Consider the following 21,732-nt stretch of genomic DNA (forward strand, 5'->3'; position numbering starts at 1 on the left):
AAGGATATTATTTACAGGATATTCATGGCTTCTGTGGATTGTATGTATATTGTCATTAATGGCCAATATATCAGGACCAATAGTTATTGACAATAGAGTACAAACACAATCTGTAGTAATACAAACAGTGGTGCAAATTCATCTTCCTGGGCCGCAATGCAAAAACAATTTTGTAACTATATGTATATATGTATGTATAGTCCTATACGAGAGCTGTGGTGGGCTTCATTTTTACTCTTTAGTAATTATGCCTCCATATATTTCGTAAATGTACAGTATATTAGCTCAATGAATTAGAAAGGAGATCTACAGAAGCTGAAACCACCCTTGGTCTTCCAACATGTGTTATTATAAATATATAATACAGATTCAATTATAAATCTCTACTGTTTATGGGAACTGGTGAGTAAAAAAAAATTAGATTTCCCAAATGAAGCTTTATTTCTGATTACAGCCTTAAATAAGTTAAGGTGCTTAAGGCATTTTAGCTTGAATTTCAAATGACAGAAAATATTTGGGCTGGCGCTGCTCAGCATAATGCTGAGTAAACTGACAGGTAATTATTCCTGGAGGCAAATTGGAAATATGTGTGTAACGAATGCATTCCCTTAGTGAGATCTGCTAAATCGCAGAGCTGGCAGTCACAAGGTCACACAGCAACCGAAGCAAAACCTTCGGATATTAATGAAGAAAATGAATAAACAGTAAGAAAGATAGTAGGGCTAATTTACTATGGTGCTAATGGGGGCAAAACTGGGCCCACCAGTGTGCAATTCACAGTGCTTGTGCAAAGCAGATGAACGGTTCAGTGTAAAAATGAAACTGGGTAAAATAGATAGACCACAAAATAAAAAATGTTTTCAATACAGTTAGTTGGGCAAAAATTTAATCTATAAAGGCTGGAGTGGGCAGATGTCAAACATAATGGCAAGGACACTACTTACTGCTTTACAGCTCTTTAAGCTGTTAGCAGTCAGTAGTCAATCAGTGACTTGAGTGGGGTCCATATGGGACATAACTGTTCAGTATGCATTTGAATCTGACCTGCGTGCTCACAAACTAACTGAACAGTTATGGCCCATGTGCCCCCCCCTAAAGTCACTGAATATCTAAGGTTAGAGAGCTGAAAGCAGGATGTAGTGTTCTGGCTATTATGTTAGACATCTGCCCACTCCAGCCTTAATAGATTGAATTTTTGCCTAACTAACTATATTACAAATATTTTTTACTTTGTGAAGTCTATCTATTTTAACCAGTTTCATTTTTACACTGAACTGTCTAGGACAGGTGCATCACAGAGGAGGAGGTGGCAAATGTATTGTCTGCAAAAACATGGCACTCTCACTCTGTACCTGTTTTGCAGCTTGAACCTTGCCACCCCCCATCCCTTAGCCCTGAGCCTATTAAAGAATGAACACCCATTGACAGGTGCAACCTTGCCTCCATCTCTATTAGATTCTTCACAAAGGGGCATATTCTCTGCCGTTCACTTTTGGCCATGAAAGATTCCCAGAATACTGCAGAGGAATCTACCATTTGTCTTACTGGATTTGATGAATAATTTGGCTAAATCTTAAACTTTTAGCCTTTTTGGGCAGAGTTTGGATAGCAGCAACAAAAGGTTGACCAAATTAAGGCTCCTGTCCTGAATCTAATTGATTAGCAGCAGCTCTGGGAGACTAAAAGCACAGTGCCTTGTATATTACAATTTAGCAACATGCATGGATGAAAGAGCTTGCTGTTATGCGGTGGAACTGGCCCAGCTAGTTCTGGAATGGCCACCACTGACCCCATTATTGCCTTGATGAGGGTCGCCTGGCTTTTCTGTTCCTGCTGATACAGTGACCAAATACAGGCCAATAAAAAGTGACAACTCAACCTTTCCAGGCAGGTTATTGACCTATGTATGGGACGAACTAATACCTGGGCAGAAATTGGCCAGTTTAGAAAATCCTGTCCAATATCGAAAGCATCGCTGCATTGATTTGATCTTCTCCAAATGAGACTCCATGGATCCACAGTATGATCTTTACCCAGAGCCAAACAATTGGATCAGTACAATATGTCCCAGTGTATAGATGGCCAAATCAGGGAAAGGTCTGCTCATTAGTGGCCTCTCCAAAAGAGTGGATCTTGTCATGTATGGGCAGCTTCAGATGGGCACCAAACACACACTGATGGAAATACAGTTACTCTGTGCATAGAGACACTTATATCTCTGCTTCAGAGAGCTGAAAGAAAGTAGGCAGTTCAGACTGTAGCTTAGTTCTGAGATCCCAGAAGTGAAGCAATGATGGGGGAAGCACAAACCTTGGCCTTGCCCAGCATTCAAGATTGGGGTCAGTGCAGGCCCGGACTGGGGGGTACACGGTGTTGGTCACTTGGGGGGGAGCAGGACCCACTGGGGCTGCCACTGCAGGGGCCCCGCACCAAAGGGACCCCCACTTCGACCCTGACTGTACATCATAGCCCCATCCAACTGCTATATACTGAAAGCAGAAGAGCAATGTATTTGATAAGGATGTTGTATCTGGAAGGTATATGCATATAAATAAATAGTATTTAACCTTGCATTTGACTGATCCCACTCTTAGCAAACCTTGGACGCAAGGGTTAACATACTGTCCCCTGTTGGGTGCATGTTCATTCACGTGCTGAGCCGTAAGAAAACATATGCAAAACTAGGCAAATCAGGGAGCTTTCATGTATTTGCATAGACTAATCTGACTGTGCCATGAAAAGCTGTTTAGGGTACATGGGAACATCATAGCACCCACCCACTCGCACCCAGTAACTTCACTTTTGCCTGTTTTTAACCCCTGCAGGGGCCAGATAGAATCTGCTGGTGTTTATGCCAGTAATACCAGGGGAAAAGGGGGGTTTCATTGGCAGCTTTACCAGACACTGATGCAAGTGATGGTATTCACAAACTACTTAGTGGGCGCTGGTTATTGAACTTTGTTTGGGTAAAATATGCTTTGCGGTTATTAGAAGATGCTTTCAAATCTTACAGTGTGCACATTGCACAGTATTTGTAAATGAGCCCCCCAAAGCCATGAGAGTTAACACTTCAGATACAGAGAATGTAGCCTTTTCTGTAAAAGTTTAAGTACAGTATCTGAGTGCTGTATGCCACAGCTTGCCAGCTGGCAGTTGGATACTGGAGAGTCTTGGGAATCCATACCAGGAGTTTCAAAACGTGTGAGTGTCAGGATCCCTTCAACTGAGTCTGGCCAACACAGCTGGGCACCCAAGGCAAGCCCCCAGTTTCATCTACCCCCCCCCCCCCGTCAGCAACTCTCCCCTCAACTGGCGACTCCTCTGTTTTGATTTCCCCTCAACCACCAACACTCCCTGCTGCCCCTCTCTTCCCCCCTCACCACTGTTGATGTGCAGGGCTGGAATAAGAGGAGGCAGGAGAGGTAGGTGCCTGGGGTCCTAGCACCCCTTGCCAACTGGGGCCTCTGTCTTTCATGCCAGGAGTCCCTTTTCTGTATATTGGGCCCTCTACATTGGGTGCAGCAGGGTAATTCAGATGAGCAGGTTTCCCTGTGTGGCCATTGCCACGGAAATTAATTGCAAGGGGGTCACTACCAGCACAGGGATATCTGAATGATTATTGCCCATCCCATGAGGGTCAAGCTGATTCAGGTAAATGCCCTAATGTCCTGTTTCTTTACCTTGCAGAACTACAACTCTCTCAGTGTCCATTTACCCTTGATCATATGTTGACGAATGATGGGAGTTGTACGCCTTTGAGCCCCAAGGTTAAAGGAACAGTAACACCAAAAAAATGAAAGTGTATAAAAGTAATTACAATATAATGTACTGTTGCCCTGCATTGCTACAACTGGTGTGTTTGCCTCAGAAAGTCTACTATAGTTTATATAAATAAGCTGCTGTGTAGCCCCGGGGGCAGCCAAAGGAGAAAAGGCACAGGTTACTTAGCAGATAACAGATAAACCCCCATTATATGGGGCTTATCTACTAGTTATCTGCTATGTAACCTGTGCCTTTTCTCCTTTTTTCCAGCTTGAATGGCTGCCCCCATGGCTACACAGCAGCTTATTTATATAGTAGCTTTTCTGTAGCAAAAACACCATTTATTTTGCAGAGCAACAGCATTATTATATTTGAATTACTTTAAAACACTTTAATTTTTTGCTTTTACTGTTCCTTTAAGAAAGAGGGACACAATGGGCTCTGCAAGTTTTCAGTTTGAACGCAAACAAATAGAGCCATGACGTCACATTATAAAAACCCGTCTGAGGGTTTGTGTGCTTTGGGCTGGCTCTGATCCCTGTACCTGCCAAATGCCCATCTTAGTTTGCATCCTAACAGGAACAGAGCCGTTTCCTCTATCACTTATTTGCATGAACACAAAACTCAATCTGGCTCCGATTAAATCACAAAGGATGAAGAATTAAAGACTCAGGGTCGCACAGAACAAATATTTCCCAAGAATTTTCCTTTTTTGCCATATTTTCATAACTGCTTTTTCTTGCAAAAAAAAAAAAGCAGCCATGGGATAAACACCAAAACCATTGGGTTTGCATGGTTTTGGGTTGGGAGTGGGTTGTTTAGTGAATTTGGAGATGAAAGGATGTGACAAGAGCAAATACACAGACACCAGGGTGGGGCCATATGTCATTGTGTAGCTTAGGCTAATGGCACAAGTGCTGATTTGTGTATGGGACAAAACAAAGGGACTGCACTTATAATAAGGCCTGCATGTTGGCCTTCCAATCTGTATGGGTAACATTGGCCTTAGGCCAGAGACAGGCTGTAGCATTGCAATCCCTGAAGTCCCTATGCAGTAATGATGCCCGGCCCAAACCCACTCTGGTCCAACGTGGCCTGAGGGTCTGTAAACTTTTTCTAAATCTTTGCCCAATGGGTATGTCCCATAGTTGCAGGGCTTAACAACCATGTCACAGGAGGGGCCATAAGGGGCAGGATCAAGGTTACTGGAATGTTGGGACTGTGGGGAAGGATAAAGTCCACCACCCACCCAGAACCCAATACAGGGGGCAATGTACTGATCCACAGATCCTGAGGTGGCCTCACATCACTATTATGCAGTGTCTCCCAATGGAAAAAATAGTACGTGCCAAAAATGTGTTTTATGTTTATTTTCTGCTAATAGAAAGAGACAGAGTAGTATACATTATAGGTATAATTACAGGTACTGGGCACTGGTGGGAAAGCATTCCTTTAGAGCAGGGCTATCCAACCGTAGATCTGATTTTTGCCCCCCCCCCCCCATATGTTCATAGGCTCCATAAACTTCATTGTATGAAATTATAATTTTAATTGAATCCAGCCCCTCAAACATGCTAGATAAGAAATAATCAGCCCACAACATGTAATAAGCTGAACATCACTGCTCTAGAGAGTTCTAGTCAATATGGAGGGCCAGTAGGGTAAAACAGCTTGCAATCCCTTAGGCCAGATGGCAGCAGCCAACCCAAGGGGCCTGAGGTACCAGACCTGGCACACTGGTGGGAAGCCAGAGAATATGCTCTTTGTCTATGCTCTTTGGGATTAAATGCCACATGGGTGCAATCTATGGCACCTAACACATTTGGGATGCCACTGACACAATAGAACGCTCTTTTTACAGTGTTCCAGTCATTTCTATTGATGGGAAACTTTATATAATTCTCAGACACTGAACATATTGAATCCAGGACCTGGCCAAGGCACCGTGAAAATGTTAGCTGTGACACTCCCCCATAGATCCCTCCAACTTTCTGAAAACTTCCATTCCTAAAAAAATGAAGGGAGCACAGAAGTTTCACTATGCCAAGAACAGCATGGCTTCTGCGTGTTAGTGGCTGCAGATAAGGCTCCAGTACCTCATACAGGCTATAGATTCTGCTCTATTTAACCTATAGCGCCTCACTAGAATATGTCTGTAAATTATGGATTAGTATTATTTCTATTAGATAGTTATCTCAATGCGATGGACATAACGCTTTGCAATAATTGAGATTTTTGCGGATGCGATATAAGTAGTAACGCATGCGAAATTACTTTGATGAATCGTTACTTAATTAACGAACACTTTTTAACGCATAAAACTATGTGTTAAGTGTTAATGACCTTTAGTGAATCGGCCCCATAGTCTTTTTTACTTATGTATTGACTGGTGTGCATTACTAGGTGTCTTTTGCCCCCTTGTGGCTGAATTAAGTACTAGCGAGGTAGAGACTAGAGCAACACTGTATATCTTAAGTATTATTATTATTATTATTATTATTATTATTATTAACTGATATACAACATATTCCACAGTGATGTACCAAAATGTTTGTATACACCGAGAATACAGATGCATATAGTATGTACTACTTGTGTGTGCATCTGGGGTACATACAGCTAAGTATTTTTCAAGGTAGTGTAGATCTAATGTGCTGCATTAAGTGCTTTTAACAGTGGAATACGGCACCAGAACCTGGAAAGACTCTGTTTGAGACACCTTCACATTACCATATTTTTCTTACCTTATAAATAGACTAAGTGACTTTTCAGCTTTTCTTCATTATTTATTTTGTATATTTATTTTGTATGTTTTATGATTTATTTGCCTTTGTATTCAGTCTCTTTCCAGCTAAAGGTGCTACCTAGTTCTCTGAGTCAATGATAATCAGACAAACCGTATAGAGAGAGTGTTGCTGCGCTGGAGTCCTTTTACTTTTTCATGGTGAACTAATCATATAGGGAGAAATGGCACCACCTAGAGAATTTTCTTTTTCATTACAGGTTTCATTATAGGGTGAAAATGTTGCAGCAACTATTAAGAAAATAACGACAAACAGGGGGCAAAAACAGGGCACACACAATTCTTAATAAACCCACAACTGTATATAATTTATTATTATGTGAACTTCTGGCTAAATAACCCTCCTCACTTGCTAAAGTCACAACATATAAAGTATAGCACATTTAAGAGGGGTTTCCCCTAAAATAGCATTAGAGGGATCACATGCTGTGAACCATATCACATTATAAATAATCACAAAGCGTTAACAAATACTGTAATGCACCCAGTGAAGAGATATAGCAAATCTTCAATGTATACCCACAATAAGTATGAACCTACTGCACCAGCCTAAAGGTATAAAGTACTACTGATACAGGCACTCAATGTCAAAGGAGCCGCCCATCCTAGATTCTGTTGAAGCTTTAGTTCCCCTTTAAAGGAACAGTAACACCAAAAAATTCAAGTGTATAAAAGAAATTCCAATATAATGTACTGCTGCCCTGCACTGGTACAACTGGGGTGTTTGCCTCAGAAACACTACTATGGTTTATATAAAGATTGCAGCTATGTAGCCATGGGGACAGCCATTCAAAGGAGAAAAGGCACAGGCACTTAGCAGATAACAGATAAAACACTATTGTATTCTACAGAGCTTATCCGTTATCTGCTATGTAACTTGTGCCTTTTCTCCTTTTTTCCAGCTTGAATGGCTGCCCCCGTGGCTACACAGCAGCTTATTATATAAATTATAGTAGTGTTACTGTAGCAAACACACAACTTTTACCAGTGCAGGGCAACAGTACATTATATTTCATTTACTTTAAAACTATTTAATTTTTTGGTGTTACTGTTCCTTTAATCACTTTTCCTTACATATTCTCTATCCTTCCTTCCATTTTTCCTCTTTTCCTCTATCCTTCCTTCCATTCTGTCCTTCTTTTTATATTTACTCTTTGCTCTCATATTGAAATGGGGAATGGCCATGATATAGGCATTCAAGGCAAATAGCTGGGTGAGCAGAAGGGCCCACTGACATCTGGGTCCCATGGGGGGGGGGGGTTCCTGGTATCCCGTTGTGCCAGTCTGACGCTCAATTGCCCCCATTCACATAGTATTATAAAAGCGCCAGGGCAGTTTCTTGACAGCTGGTTATTGCTTGAAAACCTGTCAGTCATTGGGTTAGTGTGCCACCCTTGTGGCACTAAAGAGAATGTACACTTTTTTCAAAGAGATGCCTTAAAGGGGTTGTTCCCCTTTTAGATAACTTTTAGTATGATGTAGCGAGTGCTATTCTAAGACAATTTGCAGTTGGCCTTCATTTTTTATTTGTAGGTTTTTAGTTATTTCACTTTTTGTTCAGCAGCTCTCCAGTTTTGAGTTTCAGCAGATATCTGGTTGCTAGGGTCCAAATTACCTTAGCAACCAGGGAGTGGTTTGAACAAGAGACTGGTATATGACTAGGACCTGAATAGAGAGATAAGGAATAATGGGATTGCACCAACAAGGCAAGTGAAGGAATTGGCATTCACTGTATATAAATTAGTGTATGAGGCTGAGAAATTAAATTGTACCTTATAAGGAAAAATAGTGCCAGAGAGAAGCAAATTTAGAGCCGTTTGTGGCTTTTTGCACAAATGTTGCTTTGAGCATTCCCATAAACGTAAATCGGAGTCACTGGTTTACATGAAAATAGACAAACATAATGAATATATTTATTATTCCACTAAAAATAAAAACAACTGTTTCAGCAAAATGCAGGGCTTCAGTATGTGACTGGCACCACGTTAGCCTGGTCCAATATGCAATATTTGCACTTGCTATTTTTAGCTAATACAAAATGTGCTGAGTGTTGGAGTTTTGTCCCCTTTTCGTTATTCTGGCACAGAAATCCCTGTGCTGCAGTGTCTGAGCAAACAGGCTCACTATTTGTCACAAACATTAACCCTCTGTAGATTAAAGGGGGAATTTCTAGATTTTACTTTTGTCCTATTTTGTAGTGCTGAATCTAAATGTAATTATATTTTTAAGTGTTACAAACTTTCCCTGGTTTGCTTACCTTATCTTTTGTTATGACCTTAACCACTACAGTTCTGTGAGCACTGACATATTCTGCAGTGATTTACTAAGATTCTACATCAGTGCCTGCGCCAGTGGCGCTTACAGTCTAAGACCCTATCACATATACATACGAAGTACAGTCGGTTTTATCAGGAGCCAATTAACGAGTCTGTATGTTTTGGTAGGAAGCACATTCAAACCCGATGCAGGTAGTGCCCAGGCTGTAATCAAATCTGGGATCCCAAAGCCGCAACATAGCAATGATAAGCACTCCTGCTCCTTAGTGCCGCTTCACTCTCAGCCATCTACCCATACTCGGGCAAATTTAGCCGGTTGGAGTATCAGGAAGGGGTAAGTACCATTGGGCAAGGAGTAACAGAAGGGCAATTTTGTTTAAAAAAAAACATGTAATGCTGGATACAGGCTTATTCTTTCTAGCTATAGGAACATATCAGTATCACTTAATCTTGCATTATTTTGTTTTAACCGAGTATTTATTTTCTGGGGTGTAACAATTTAGTCGGGTGTTAGAGCTCAGTGCTTCAGCTGAGCTCTAATACTTCATAGCACAGAATGGAGTTTAGCTGCTCATACCATAGAGAGACATTCTGATGAAGGGACACATTCTCTGCTTTGATGAATGTCACTTTGAATTTCCCTATATATTGCCCAGTTTGATATTTAGTAAGCATTTGGAAATTGCTATTTATTACACAGGGGTAACCGGAGTTTAAGGGCCACAGTTGGCGAGATATGTACATGTTTCCAAGTAGTTTGTTGCAATGGGAAATCTAAACCAATAAATCTGTTATTTTAGGGATATAATAACACTATAGACAGGTATACAGGTTCAGATCACTGAAAATTCGCAGGCCAGGATTGATCACCAACATCAATAGGGATTTCTAGAATTTATGTCTGTAATTTCAGATTCTTATAGCCTTGGGTATGGCCATTTAAACTAACGCCTGAGGCCCCCTTGGGGCCCCTGGGGTAGCAGCCCCAGTGAGCCTTGCACACCCCAGTCCAACCCTGTTAATATTGTGGCTATTATGAAAAGGCAGACACGGTCGGACTGGGCCGCCGGGACACCAGGAAAAATCCCGGTGGGCCACGGCTCTAGTGGGCCCCGGCGGCCCAGACCTGTCCCTTACCTGCGCTCCCCCTGCTTGACTGCTCCTTCCCTGACATGTTAAATTTACGCGCTCAGGGGAGGACGTCAGGTGGGGGGCCCTTCGAGGGGGGGTTAGGGGGGTCCCTACGGGGGGGGGGCGGTGCGGGCACCTGCAGGGCCCCTGGGGTGGGAGCCCCGGTGGGCCCTTCACCCCCCAGTCCGACCCTGAAGGCAGATGCATGTCCTCCTGGGAGAAATCATAGAAGGCAACTGAAGGAGGGTTCCAAAAACACTACCACATCTGGGGCAATAACTGGCACACTGCACTGGGCCTATAACTAGCATATTGCCTGAAAAGCCAGCGCCATAACATAAACTGGGCAAGAGGGGCCATAACCAAGCCCTTCCCTAAATAATCAGCCCTCAACCAATTTGTGTTAAACCTGTATATTAAGAAGTCACACAAGGCGCACAAAACATTCTGCAGGACACTATGTTGTTTGCCCGAACTGTTTATTCGCTTACATTCCAAGCTGCACAAATGCCAATTTTCTCAGCAAAGTGACACAATTTCTTCTTATTAAAAACAGGAATTCAGCAAACCATAAATAGCACCATTCTAAGCTTCTTTTAGGAGAAGAACAGATTCATATGCAATTTCTGTCTGAGTTCGCATCTTTTGTTGTGCGAGAAAGTGCAACACAATCAGAAGAACTACAAGTGTTATGTATTACCCCACAGGCATGAAACCTATTATCCAGAATGTTTGGGACGTACAGTTTTCTAGAGAAGTGGTCCTTTTCTAATGGGGCACTTGGGCTATGAACAAACATTTAAACATTTCATGAAAGCCCAATTTCAAATTCGTACGGTTTCCAATAATATAGGCCATGTCTGTACTTTATTACAAACAGTTACTGCAGGTATGGGACATAGGATATTGAATACACATTCCATTTGGCCATATTTACATTCATTTCTATTTATTTGCCTTACAGCAGCTGCAGCACATACTATTAATGGCCACAAGGGGCACACTAAGCAACATGGTGCCTCCCAGTCCTTTGATCTAGGCGTTAATTTAACATTTTCATTTCAAAATAAAAAAAATATATATATTTTCTGTGTCATTGTCTCCATGAACACAATTCATGTTTTACTGTGCACTTAAATCTTTACCCTTCCCTCCCAATTATTTCATATGCAAAATGTTTCACCCTAGTAAGCACCTTATTTTGCACCATTCTGCTCTACCTTTATTCTTCAGCAGCCCATCTACCTGTACTGTGTTAGAAATGAACTGAACTGCTCTTAACCTTTCTCTCCCAACAAAGTCAGTTCTAGAATCTCTCCAATTTACATTAGCCGCCTATCTCTCATTCACCCTCTGAGTAGGGATTGTGCAAATATAACCATAAGGCACATTTTATTTAAGCATTTTGCCCCTTTTTCTGGCTAATACAAAACAGTGCCCTTACCTTACAGCTGAAATCAAGTATTTTTAATTGAGTGCATCTAAAGGGTTTTTTTAAGGCAGTTACCTTGCAATTTTTTATCAGGATATAGAAATCCAATAAGTTGCTTTCTAGCAAAGATAACCGTGCCTCTTGGGAATTTATACAGTCATACATTTTATATTCTGGTTGGATAATTAAGATTCCATAACATATCAGGCCTGCAGGTCTCTAATTTAAAGCTGATGTCCTGTAACATCAACTCTCAATGTGCAGAATACAAAATCTTCTTGATAATATTTGTGAATTGGAAGCAGAAAGCCAGAAATAATACATGAAATTGCAATAATCCACAGCAAGGCGAGGAATTAAACAACCATTTACACATAGCCATGCCAGCTATCATTCTAACACCGGGAAAGCCAATTTGGTCTTGGGCTCATTCATAGCTTATTGTGACTATCTTTGCCAAAGGTGACTGAGCACTCCATTACTTGGGTCTCCAAAGGCTCAGGACAATTCCATTTTTTCCCCTTTGTTGCACATCAAAGGCAGCGAATGTCTTTATTCTGTATTTGTTGGACATCCCTGAATAAGTTTTAAAGTGGTGAAACAGGTTCTGAAGAATGATCTTAGGACTTTTGCTCTAGAAGGCAAAAAGAGTGAAAAATAAATGTCACAAAAAACACAATATACAACATATACATGGTTTCTGCCAACATCATTATTAGGTTTTTGAATGCAATTCTTGAAAACTAGGACAAAATACTGTTATCTATTAACAAATGGTTTCCTAACTCAAGTACAGCTGATTATACAATTACTGCATTTTCTCCCTTGGGAGTTTGATCCCCCTTACCAGGTAACCCTGCGCTGTTAGATCATTTGAACATATTTTATTTTTTAAATTTTTCTGTTATTATACATACTCATGGTGTGCATTTTATCTATACTGAATAAAAGTTATATTCTAATGAGGGACTTTGCCTTGGACATCCAAGAATGCATCCAGAATATAAACATCCAGAATATAAAATAATAGGCTCAAGTATAGCTGCCCAAACTTTCAAAAGTGAAAACTGAGCTCTTGACAACTTGTTAAGGTAAAGGCATAAGCTTGTGTTTGGGGATGTTAAGGAGTTAACATATCCCTACAGTGTAAGTGCAACCTATGCTCTGTGGGAGGGATGTGTGCCCATTGGCCCAGGGGAGTTTTAGAAGATCTTTAGTCAATTTTTGAGGGATTTCAAGCTTTAGCCTCCTTGGATTACACTCAAAGATGGGGTGGATGTGTTGGAGAGTTTGAGAAAGGAGGACCCCATGTGTATGAGTGAGCATGTAAGAAAGCACCCAACAAGGGGTTGTAAGCAGGTATGTGAGAGAGCAGCAGGGCTGGATGAGAAAGCAGAAAGATGAAGAGCTACTAACCCCAGCTTGGGGTTAGTTCCCCAGTTGACACCAACTTGGTTAGTTCCCCGGTAGACACCTTTATGAGATCAGTGTATAATAAAGGTTTCTTCCTTTTTAACTTTTGGAATGGCCTGTCTTTGAATTTCCAGAGTGCACTTTTTTCCCAGTTTTTTCCGTTTCTGTGTTAATGGCTTGTCCGCTCCCTTGAGCTGAGGGTCTGGGGCTGGAGCACCTGGTCCATCCTTTCTACTCTGGTGAGTTCTTTACGGCTTACGGATGCTACCTACCAGTTACATTCATGTGTTTTGTATTTACCCCAGTAGACACCTGCCTGAGTAGGGTTCAAGGTATAGTGCATCATTCAGATGCCCCACTGAATATCTGTTATTATGGGTCTAAAACCTGTCGCAAGAGTAACGTATTGAAGGATCTGTTATATACCTCCATTGTGTACCTGATGAAAGTGAATAAGGTATCTGTTGTGAAATTTATTGTAGCTATGCTCATTATACTGTACTATGTATACTAGGTTTTTGTCCTATGTTATTTTTCAGTAAATCAGGTGTTAAGTCAAGCCATATTCTCAAACTAAATTGTTTGAGTTTTTACAGCTCGTAAACTCAAAAAAACCCCAAGATATTCAAGTTTCTTATTCAAACGAGTTTTCCTTATTAATAAATAAGTGACCATTTGATATGCAAGTTTATTCGATTTAGAAAAACAAACTCGAATTCACAAACTCAAATATTGATAAATAAGCCCATTAGTGTTCAATTGGGGATCCCTTCGTCCATTTATTTTTTGTCTATAGCACTGCATTTGGCAGCCCAAAGTGGGGGCCCAAGCCCTTAAGTCTGAGTTGGAGTCTCTGTTCTATGAGGTTTCTGAAGGGAATGTAAAAGAGTTAACCATCACCTACTGTGTGAGTGTAACCTATGGGAGGTATGTGTTCCCATTCAGGGTTGTTATGAGAGATCCCTAGCCCCAAAGGTAGGTCAGAGGAAGTTGAGGTACCATGTGAATGAGGGCTATATCTAAGATAGAGACCTGCTGTTGGAAACTTTAAAGGCCTTGATCATTACTGCTATAGGGATGCTGAACCTCTGGCCTGCTATAACAAATAACATATAAAATGCAACATTGCTAGCCATATTCATTTTAGGCTTGCATGATGGGCCCAATAAACCAAATACTAGTGATGCATGATGTGAATTTACCTTCTCTGCCAGTGATGTTAGTGACTGGAGCTGCACAGTAGGACTCAAGGATGGCAACACTACACCCGCAGAAGCAGCACTCCTCGACTATACCAGGTCGGTTTCTGTTTCGAAAAGGAGGCCCTTTGCCTGAAAAAGTAATACAAACACCTAGGAACCATGCAGCGATTGCTGGAAAGAGACAGACAATGTAATACATTGGATTGTGCACCACTTAATTGTATGGATAATAGGTGTCACATCTGAGTTACACAAGCAATTGAAAGCACAAGGCTGCAAGTCAAGGTAAATTATCAGATGTCAGAGTCCTGGACAAGGTAAACATATTATTATTTGTACATGAGATTGATTTTCAAGTTAGGGAACTTGTTGGCTTGTTGCCTGGGGCTTTCATACAGGTCACTGGATTTTGGCTTCTTATGTCAACTGACCGGCTAAATAATTAGGTTAAATCTATAGTACGACAATCACTGGAGGGCTACTGATTGGACAGCCCTATTTATATCTTATTAGGGTAATGTATTAAGAGATGCAAACGTTTTTTAGTACTGGCCTAGTAACCTATAGCAATTAGGCAGCATTTGCTGGTCATATCTGATTGGTTGCTGTAGGTTATTAGATCTGGGCAAGCAAATTTAATAGAAATCTGCCCAAGGCCTTTTGCTTTTACTGGGTCAATAACGCCTAGATTTCGAGTTGTAATATCCTTGTATTTTTTGCATTACATTTTTCCCCTATAAAACAATAGTTTTAAAAGCAAAGTGAAAAACACATCTTTTGAATAAAATAACCCAGAAACAGAGCTGAATAACGCCACCTGATTAATATTTGCTATTAGTCAGTGCAAGATGAATAGCTGCGAGGGGAACCTTGATTCGATAATAAACATTAATGGAACATGTTAAACAGTTACTAATACAAGAATCTGGAATGTGATAACCTAAAAGTGCACAGCAGTGCATTCACTGTACAAACGTTACATTACTGTCCCAGAACGTGCACATATTCTGTGTCCTGAGCAAACATTGCTGCAAATTGGTTTATATTTCTGTTTCTAAAAGAATTAATGTATTTGCTTCTTTGCACAAAAAGGCATTTTTTAAGTATTTCTGTGGTGTTCACATTGTTCTCCTGAATAATTTGCACTTACAGGTATGGGATCCATTATCCAGAAACCCATTATCCACGAAGTTCTGAATTATGGGAAATCCATCTCCCATAGACTCCGTTATAAGCAAATAATTCTAATTTTTAAAAAGGATTTCCTTTTTCTCTGTAATAATAAAACAGTACCTTGTACTTGATCCCAACTAAGATATAATTACCCCTTATTGGGGGCAGAACAGCCCTATTGGGTTTATTTAATGGTTAAATGATTCCCTTTTCTCTGTAATAATAAAACAGTACCTGTACTTGATCCCAACTAAGATATAATTACCCCTTATTGGGGGCAGAACAGCCCTATTGGGTTTATTTCATGGTTAAATGATTCCCTTTTCTCTGTAATAATAAAACAGTACCTGTACTTGATCCCAACTAAGATATAATTACCCCTTATTGGGGGCAGAACAGCCCTATTGGGTTTATTTAATGGTTAAATGATTCCCTTTTCTCTTGATCCCAACTAAGATATAATTACCCCTTACTGGGGGCAGAGCAATCCTATTGGGTTTATTTAATGGTTAAATGATTCCCTTTTCTCTGTAATAATAAAACAGTACCTGTACTTGATCCCAACTAAGATATAATTACCCCTTATTGGGGGCAGAACAGCCCTATTGGGTTTATTTAATGGTTAAATGATTCCCTTTTCTCTGTAATAATAAAACAGTACCTGTACTTGATCCCAACTAAGATATAATTACCCCTTATTGGGGGCAGAACAGCCCTATTGGGTTTATTTAATGGTTAAATGATTCCCTTTTCTCTGTAATAATAAAACAGTACCTGTACTTGATCCCAACTAAGATATAATTACCCCTTACTGGAGGCAAAACAATCCTATTGGGTTTAATTAATGTTTTCATGATTTTTCAGCAGACTTAAGGTATGGAGATCCAAAGATGCATTATGCAGAAAACCCCTAGGTTTTCTGGATGGAACAGGTCCCATATCTGTATTATCTTATTATTGCTTATTATCAACTTGTTCCATACAGACACACAGAACATTTCTTTTAACTTCACAAACAATTTATTCTTTATGGTACAGAATTAGCCACTGCATTTGGTCTAATGTCCCCACCAAAAGATTTCTTCATGCAAGGTTTGCAAAGAAAATGACCATGTTTGTCATATTGTCTCTAATTGCTTACCTCTGTGGACAAGTGGAACTGCTCATTGTACGACTCACCTGAGTGACTGGCACCAGAAGAACCTTGGTTCTCCACGTTTTAGGTGACAGTTGCGCAGGTGTGTCATATAAGTCCATTCTAGCTGTCCGTGATGGGAAGCAATATTAGACAAATCCATGCATTTACAATGAAAAGTTGCATAAGAAAACAAAGTCTCCTGGTGCAACCTTAATCTTCTAAAATTGTATTCAGAGTAAGACTGACCCACCAGGGACAGGGTCGGACTGGGCCGCCGGGACAAATCCCGGTGGGCCCCGGCCCTAGTGGGCCCCAGCGGCCCAGTCCGACCTTTGCCGGCGCTCCCCCTGCTGACTGTTCCTCCCCGACGCGTTCAATTTATACGTGCTCGGGGAGGACGTCAGGCGGTGGCCCTGTGGGGGGGTTAGGGGGGCCCCTGGCGGGGTTAGGGGGGCCCCTGGGGGGGTTAGGGGACGCGTCTGGGGCACCTGCAGGGCCCCTGGGGCGGGAGCCCCGGTGGGCCCTGCACCCCCCAGTCCGACCCTGACCAGGGTACCAGGAGAACTCCCAGTGGGCCCAGGTGTCAGTAGGGCCTGCTGCTTGGCCAACTATTTGAATTTTTCTGGCTATACAATTACCAATTCTATATGAGAAAAGGAAAGAGAGATACATAACAATATGTAAAGAGAAGACACTAGAAGAATACAGTTTACGTGGGGCCCTTTCAAAGGTTTATATTGGTGATTCCAAGGTATGCTAGTAGCATTTGCCATGGCACAATATGGGGGGGGCGCAGTTGTAGAGGGAACGACTATATATTGGCTGTGTTGACCAATTGCTGATAGTAGAAGGTGTTGTGGTGGACTGGCAGGCAGGCAGGGCACCGGGCCAAGTAATCCCCAAATCAATACATATATTTTCAGATTATCTTGGTACAGGTAAATGAGAAATTGTTGCGTGTGTTATTTTTAGAACCCCAGAAAGTAATGGTCTTGGTTTGTGGGGTATTGGGTAGAAATAATGTCTGCAGTAGTCAGGCCAAGACCAGATTCACTTCAATGAGAAAGATGTATCTTCTTTAATAATTATGAATGTCCCCATAGACTTTTATGGAGTTTTCATGATATAAGAGTTTTCAATAATAAGATTATTGAACTGAGTCTGGTCCATTATGTCAAGATCACTTGTCAACAAATGAATCAGGCCAACCCCAGTGATGTAAAGCCCAACAAGGTAGAATATATTTTTGTATAAGGAAGGATTCAAATAAAAAAATAAAAGATAATAAAAGCCGACATACTGACGTAAAACCCAGTAGGTCCACAGATAAACTGCAGGATGTCTACCAGTTCTGCACCACAGAGCAGCTCCTTTGAACGTGGTCTCAGACAGCGAGCGTTGGTGGCTTCCACGTACAGTGTAAACACAAGGGACAGGCACAGCACCACCCGGCTGATCGGGAACAGTGTCTCTTTCTAGGAACATCAGAAACAATATTGAGTCAGTGTTTCATGCAAACATAGAGAGGCAAAGGTTACGCATGGGGAGCTGCATGTTGCTTGGCTCTTTTCTGTGACCTACAGTTCTTATAAAGATCTTGAAGAACTGCTTAGCTCAGGGTCCCAGAAGTCAGACTGACTGGAGTAAATAAACCAGCACATGTACATGGCTTAGTCATTAACCATCAGATCTGTAGGCAAAAGACCAATAAACCCTTGCATTTTCCTGCAGGACTGTGGTTGTTACAGGTTATATATATATATATATATATTTACTGGCAACACTGTTAATGTTGCATCTTTCCAGTCTCCATCTAGTGGTGCCATCTTGTTCTTATCTAGCAGGCTCTTCTTCCTTATAATGGATATTTTGTGGGGCCACATTATGGACAGGGGCCCAGTGCAACTGTCCCTACACTCTGCTCCCTTCTTGAAAGTTAATAGTGAAGAAAGGAGAGGTCACAGATTCACTGAGACATGCATATTGGTTTCCCAAGCAATAAAACCCCAGGGGGAAGCCTTTATCCTTCTACATGCAGATATTACTTTACATTGGGTTAATGCCTTACTAAAGGAAATTACATTAAATACAGTATTGTTGCCAGCAATCACAATGACTATAGGATCAGTGCATCCAATGTCGGAATCCTATTTCTCAGTCTTTGGACAAACACTGAAATGTTTGTTTGGTGGTGTGAGCAATAGGGGGGGGGGGGTAAGGTCATGGGTGCACAGCTGTTTATAGGTAGGGCAGACAAGATAATGGGATCCTTTAGCAAAATAAAAAAGGCTCAGTTAGGTCAATAAAAAATCAGCATATTACTCTTCTGGAACAACAGTGTAAATCATCTCATTCCAGCCCTTCAGATTGGGAAGGGGTTTGAAGCTTTGTTTAGGATCTGCCCTTTCTGCTAGGAACATATACTGCCATCATGTTTGCTGTTTTCCTGCGTTGTAAAGAAAGGTTGAAAGGTGCAGGGAATGAACAGTGTTGGCTGTTTATTGTCATGCTAAAGAACAAGCTCAAGTGTGCAGAAAAACACAGGCTTTGCCTAAGCAAACCATTGTGCAGGGTTAGTCACTAGTCAGACTTGCTCAGTTTAAGTCCCCGCTGAAAGTCCATCCTTTATTCCCCTGAGCTTATATCAAACTTGCAGATGAAGGGTAATAAGATTTTATCCCAGTTTTCACCCTAACTGATCTTCAAGCTGAGCTGGTGTATCTAGACAGTCAATGGCCATTCTCCCAAATACTCATCCCAACCACCATTTGGGCCAAGCCCCCTTTTTCACTCCTCCAACCGCAACTGGGGGGCCTAGCTCTTCCACCATCCTATTTTAAAGATGGCACTATAATATAAAGACTGTGAGCAGATACTGCCTGAGTTGTCCATTGTGCTGGAGAGCTGCACTGGCTCCCACGCGCTCTTCACAGGGAGTAATGTCAACTTTCATTTTCACACTTACCATTTCCCGACACAATCTAAGCCAATCAGGGCTGGTTTTAGGGTAAGGCTTTGGTTTTTTCCATTATCCAAGGTCTCCAGCCCAGAATGCAATCCCTGTATAATCTCAGCATTATCACTATGCTCATTTGTACTTAATACAAAGCTTGGCATTTACTCTACCATCACTGTGCCTTGTTAAATATAGTTAACTATTAATCAGAAGCCAAAGGATACAAGCCAACTCTTAAATGAAGTCTTCTGTTGATGCACATGCATGTGTTACTGTTGCCTGTCATGGTGGCATATCTATAGCCAATGAGTGGGGGTATTTGTGGCATGGAGCCATGAATTTAGAACACAGATAGGAAACCTTCAGCACCAGCATGTTGCAAAACTATGCCCTCTCAGCTCTGCTGGCAGAGGCATGCTGGGAATTGCAGTTTTGGATTAGCTGGAGCTTCACCCTATTACAACTGTCATTTGCCTTTAAACTTGCCATGGTGTAGTTCCTTGATAAACATGGTGGGAAGCAGCTCCATAAAGAGATCTTATTGCCTCTAGGCGGTTAGTCGGAGATCTCAATATAAATGTCCTTATTTCTATGAAGCATGAGGGTTAAGGTTTAATACATAGAGGATTGCAAAAGCCACAAAAAAGGGGGTGGGGTAGGGAGAAAAGCCAAATAAAATGAAGTTACCTTTCTTGTCAGCTTTGCCTTTTTTAGCTTTTTGGAGTCCTGTAGACACATGGCTGTCACTGGCCTGTATTATCGACTGTATGATAGCATGCAAACACTTTTTACAGCTTTGGCTGCTGCCTCCAGGACTTTGCACCGTGCTTGCTCTCAGGCCATCTGGCAGCAAGTTCTGATGTTCAGGCGGTGTTTGTCTGAGAGAAGCCCATGAGAAGAAGGAGAGGGTAGCTCTGCAATATATGGATTTAAATGCCGGAGGAGGATCCTTTCACTGCTGTCCAGCTGAAGGTGGGGGGAGGGTATCTTGCCTAAAGATCAGTAAATAAACCCAAATATCCCCTTCATCCTCACTATCTCACTGGCTTCTTTATGCATGGTGACAGTGGGAGTGGAATTAAATCCAACCCAGAAAGGAGTGTAGAAATTTAAGAAGCTGCAATAATATCCATAATCTAGTGCAGACATTAATATCTTTCTTGCCAGAGGGGAAGGCACATTGTTTGGAATGTGTTACAGGTTCTTCCAGCATGGAGATTGCTGCTGGGTCTGCTCTGTGTTTCTCCAAAATGTTTCCCCCCTTTGGGCATTAGAGACGTCTTGATCATGGCGGTCTATCTGATCGTACACAGGGGATTGTATGGGTGGCGATGAACTGGTGTTCAAGGTTGGAAATGGCCATGTTGGCTGAATGGGCAAAAACACTCATAACACTCATAGGTGTCACAATACAAAGAGGTGACAGCTAGATAGAGATGTTTTCAGTGTTTTGTTTTAAAGCTGATCACATTGCCAGCCACAACTCTCCGTGCCACTCCGACAAGCCAGTGCAATAAACATTTATGCACTAAGTTTGCTAAGGAGCACAGCAACCAATCAGCAGGTAGCATTTACTGGTCACCTGTTTAAAAACAAACATCTTATTGGTTACCGTGGGTTACTGCTCCTAGGCAAACTTAATGCCTTTTATTACATATGGGACTTAGGGTCTTCTATTAAAATGATCTTCAGAGCAAAACATGCTTTCCCTCTCAGAATGTTTCCTGCTTTACATACAAAGGAGAAGCTCTGGTCAGTGTTGGTGCTTTCCTTGTTATATGATTAAAAAAAAGCCTTGCTGTTCTGATTAGCTCCAACAAACCAGTCTGTAGCTTTGCTTTCATTCATTATTGCATGTTTAAATGTAAAGTTCCTTCAACCAAGAAATGCACTTTACAGTAGCATTTTTCAAGATGGACTTTGGGACACACCAAGAGTTCCAGCTCTATACCTCAAGTTAGCACCCTATAATGAATCCTGCAATGCTGCTAGTTACTATAATCCTACTTTGTCAGATTATTTTCCTTATACACACTCCTGTCAATCTTAATCAAGGCCCTTCTTATGATATCATCATCAAGTAATTCTGTTGCCATGGAGCTGTTTGGGAGGGAATTGGACTTGGGAAGGAATTGGGCTTGGTTGGTTGGACTCACAGAGTTACTAGACATACATTGTTACATAGTTACATAGTTAAGTTTGGTTGAAAAAAGTCCATCAAGTTCAACCTTAGCACACCCATACCAACCTATCTATACACTCACATACATAAACCATATATACCAACAACAATACTTACTGTAGATATTAGTATCACAATAGCCTTGGATTCTATGCTTGTTCAAGAACTCATCCAGGCCCCTCTTAAAGGCATTAACAGAATCTGCCATTACCACATCACTAGGAAGGGCATTCCCCAACCTCACTGCCCTCACCTTTAAAAACC

General features: G+C 41.4%; 1 protein-coding gene across 2 annotated transcripts; it reads right to left on the reverse strand.

The window, feature by feature from the left end:
* Positions 1-10,434: 10,434 nt before the first annotated feature.
* igf3 (insulin-like growth factor 3) lies at positions 10,435-20,113 on the reverse strand. Of its 2 annotated transcripts, none has more exons than XM_031904825.1 (4): positions 19,296-19,423; positions 17,631-17,805; positions 14,020-14,148; positions 10,435-12,038 (listed from the first exon to the last, which is right to left on the reverse strand). In XM_031904825.1, the coding sequence occupies exons 1-4, from the start codon at positions 19,296-19,298 to the stop codon at positions 12,025-12,027; spliced, it is 321 nt and encodes a 106-aa protein (XP_031760685.1). In that variant the 5' UTR covers positions 19,299-19,423; the 3' UTR covers positions 10,435-12,024.
* Between the last annotated feature and the right edge of the window lie 1,619 nt (positions 20,114-21,732).

Source organism: Xenopus tropicalis, chromosome 7, assembly GCF_000004195.4.
Source record: "Xenopus tropicalis strain Nigerian chromosome 7, UCB_Xtro_10.0, whole genome shotgun sequence".
In the NCBI taxonomy this organism is placed as follows: domain Eukaryota; kingdom Metazoa; phylum Chordata; class Amphibia; order Anura; family Pipidae; genus Xenopus; species Xenopus tropicalis.

What these genes read in the sequence shown, in the direction of transcription:
- igf3 (XM_031904825.1), bottom strand. An exon ending in ACCTACTGGGTTTTACGTCA is followed by an intron (nt 14,149 to 17,630) that starts GTATGTCGGCTT and finishes TTACTTTTTCAG; the next exon opens with GCAAAGGGCCTCCTTTTCGA.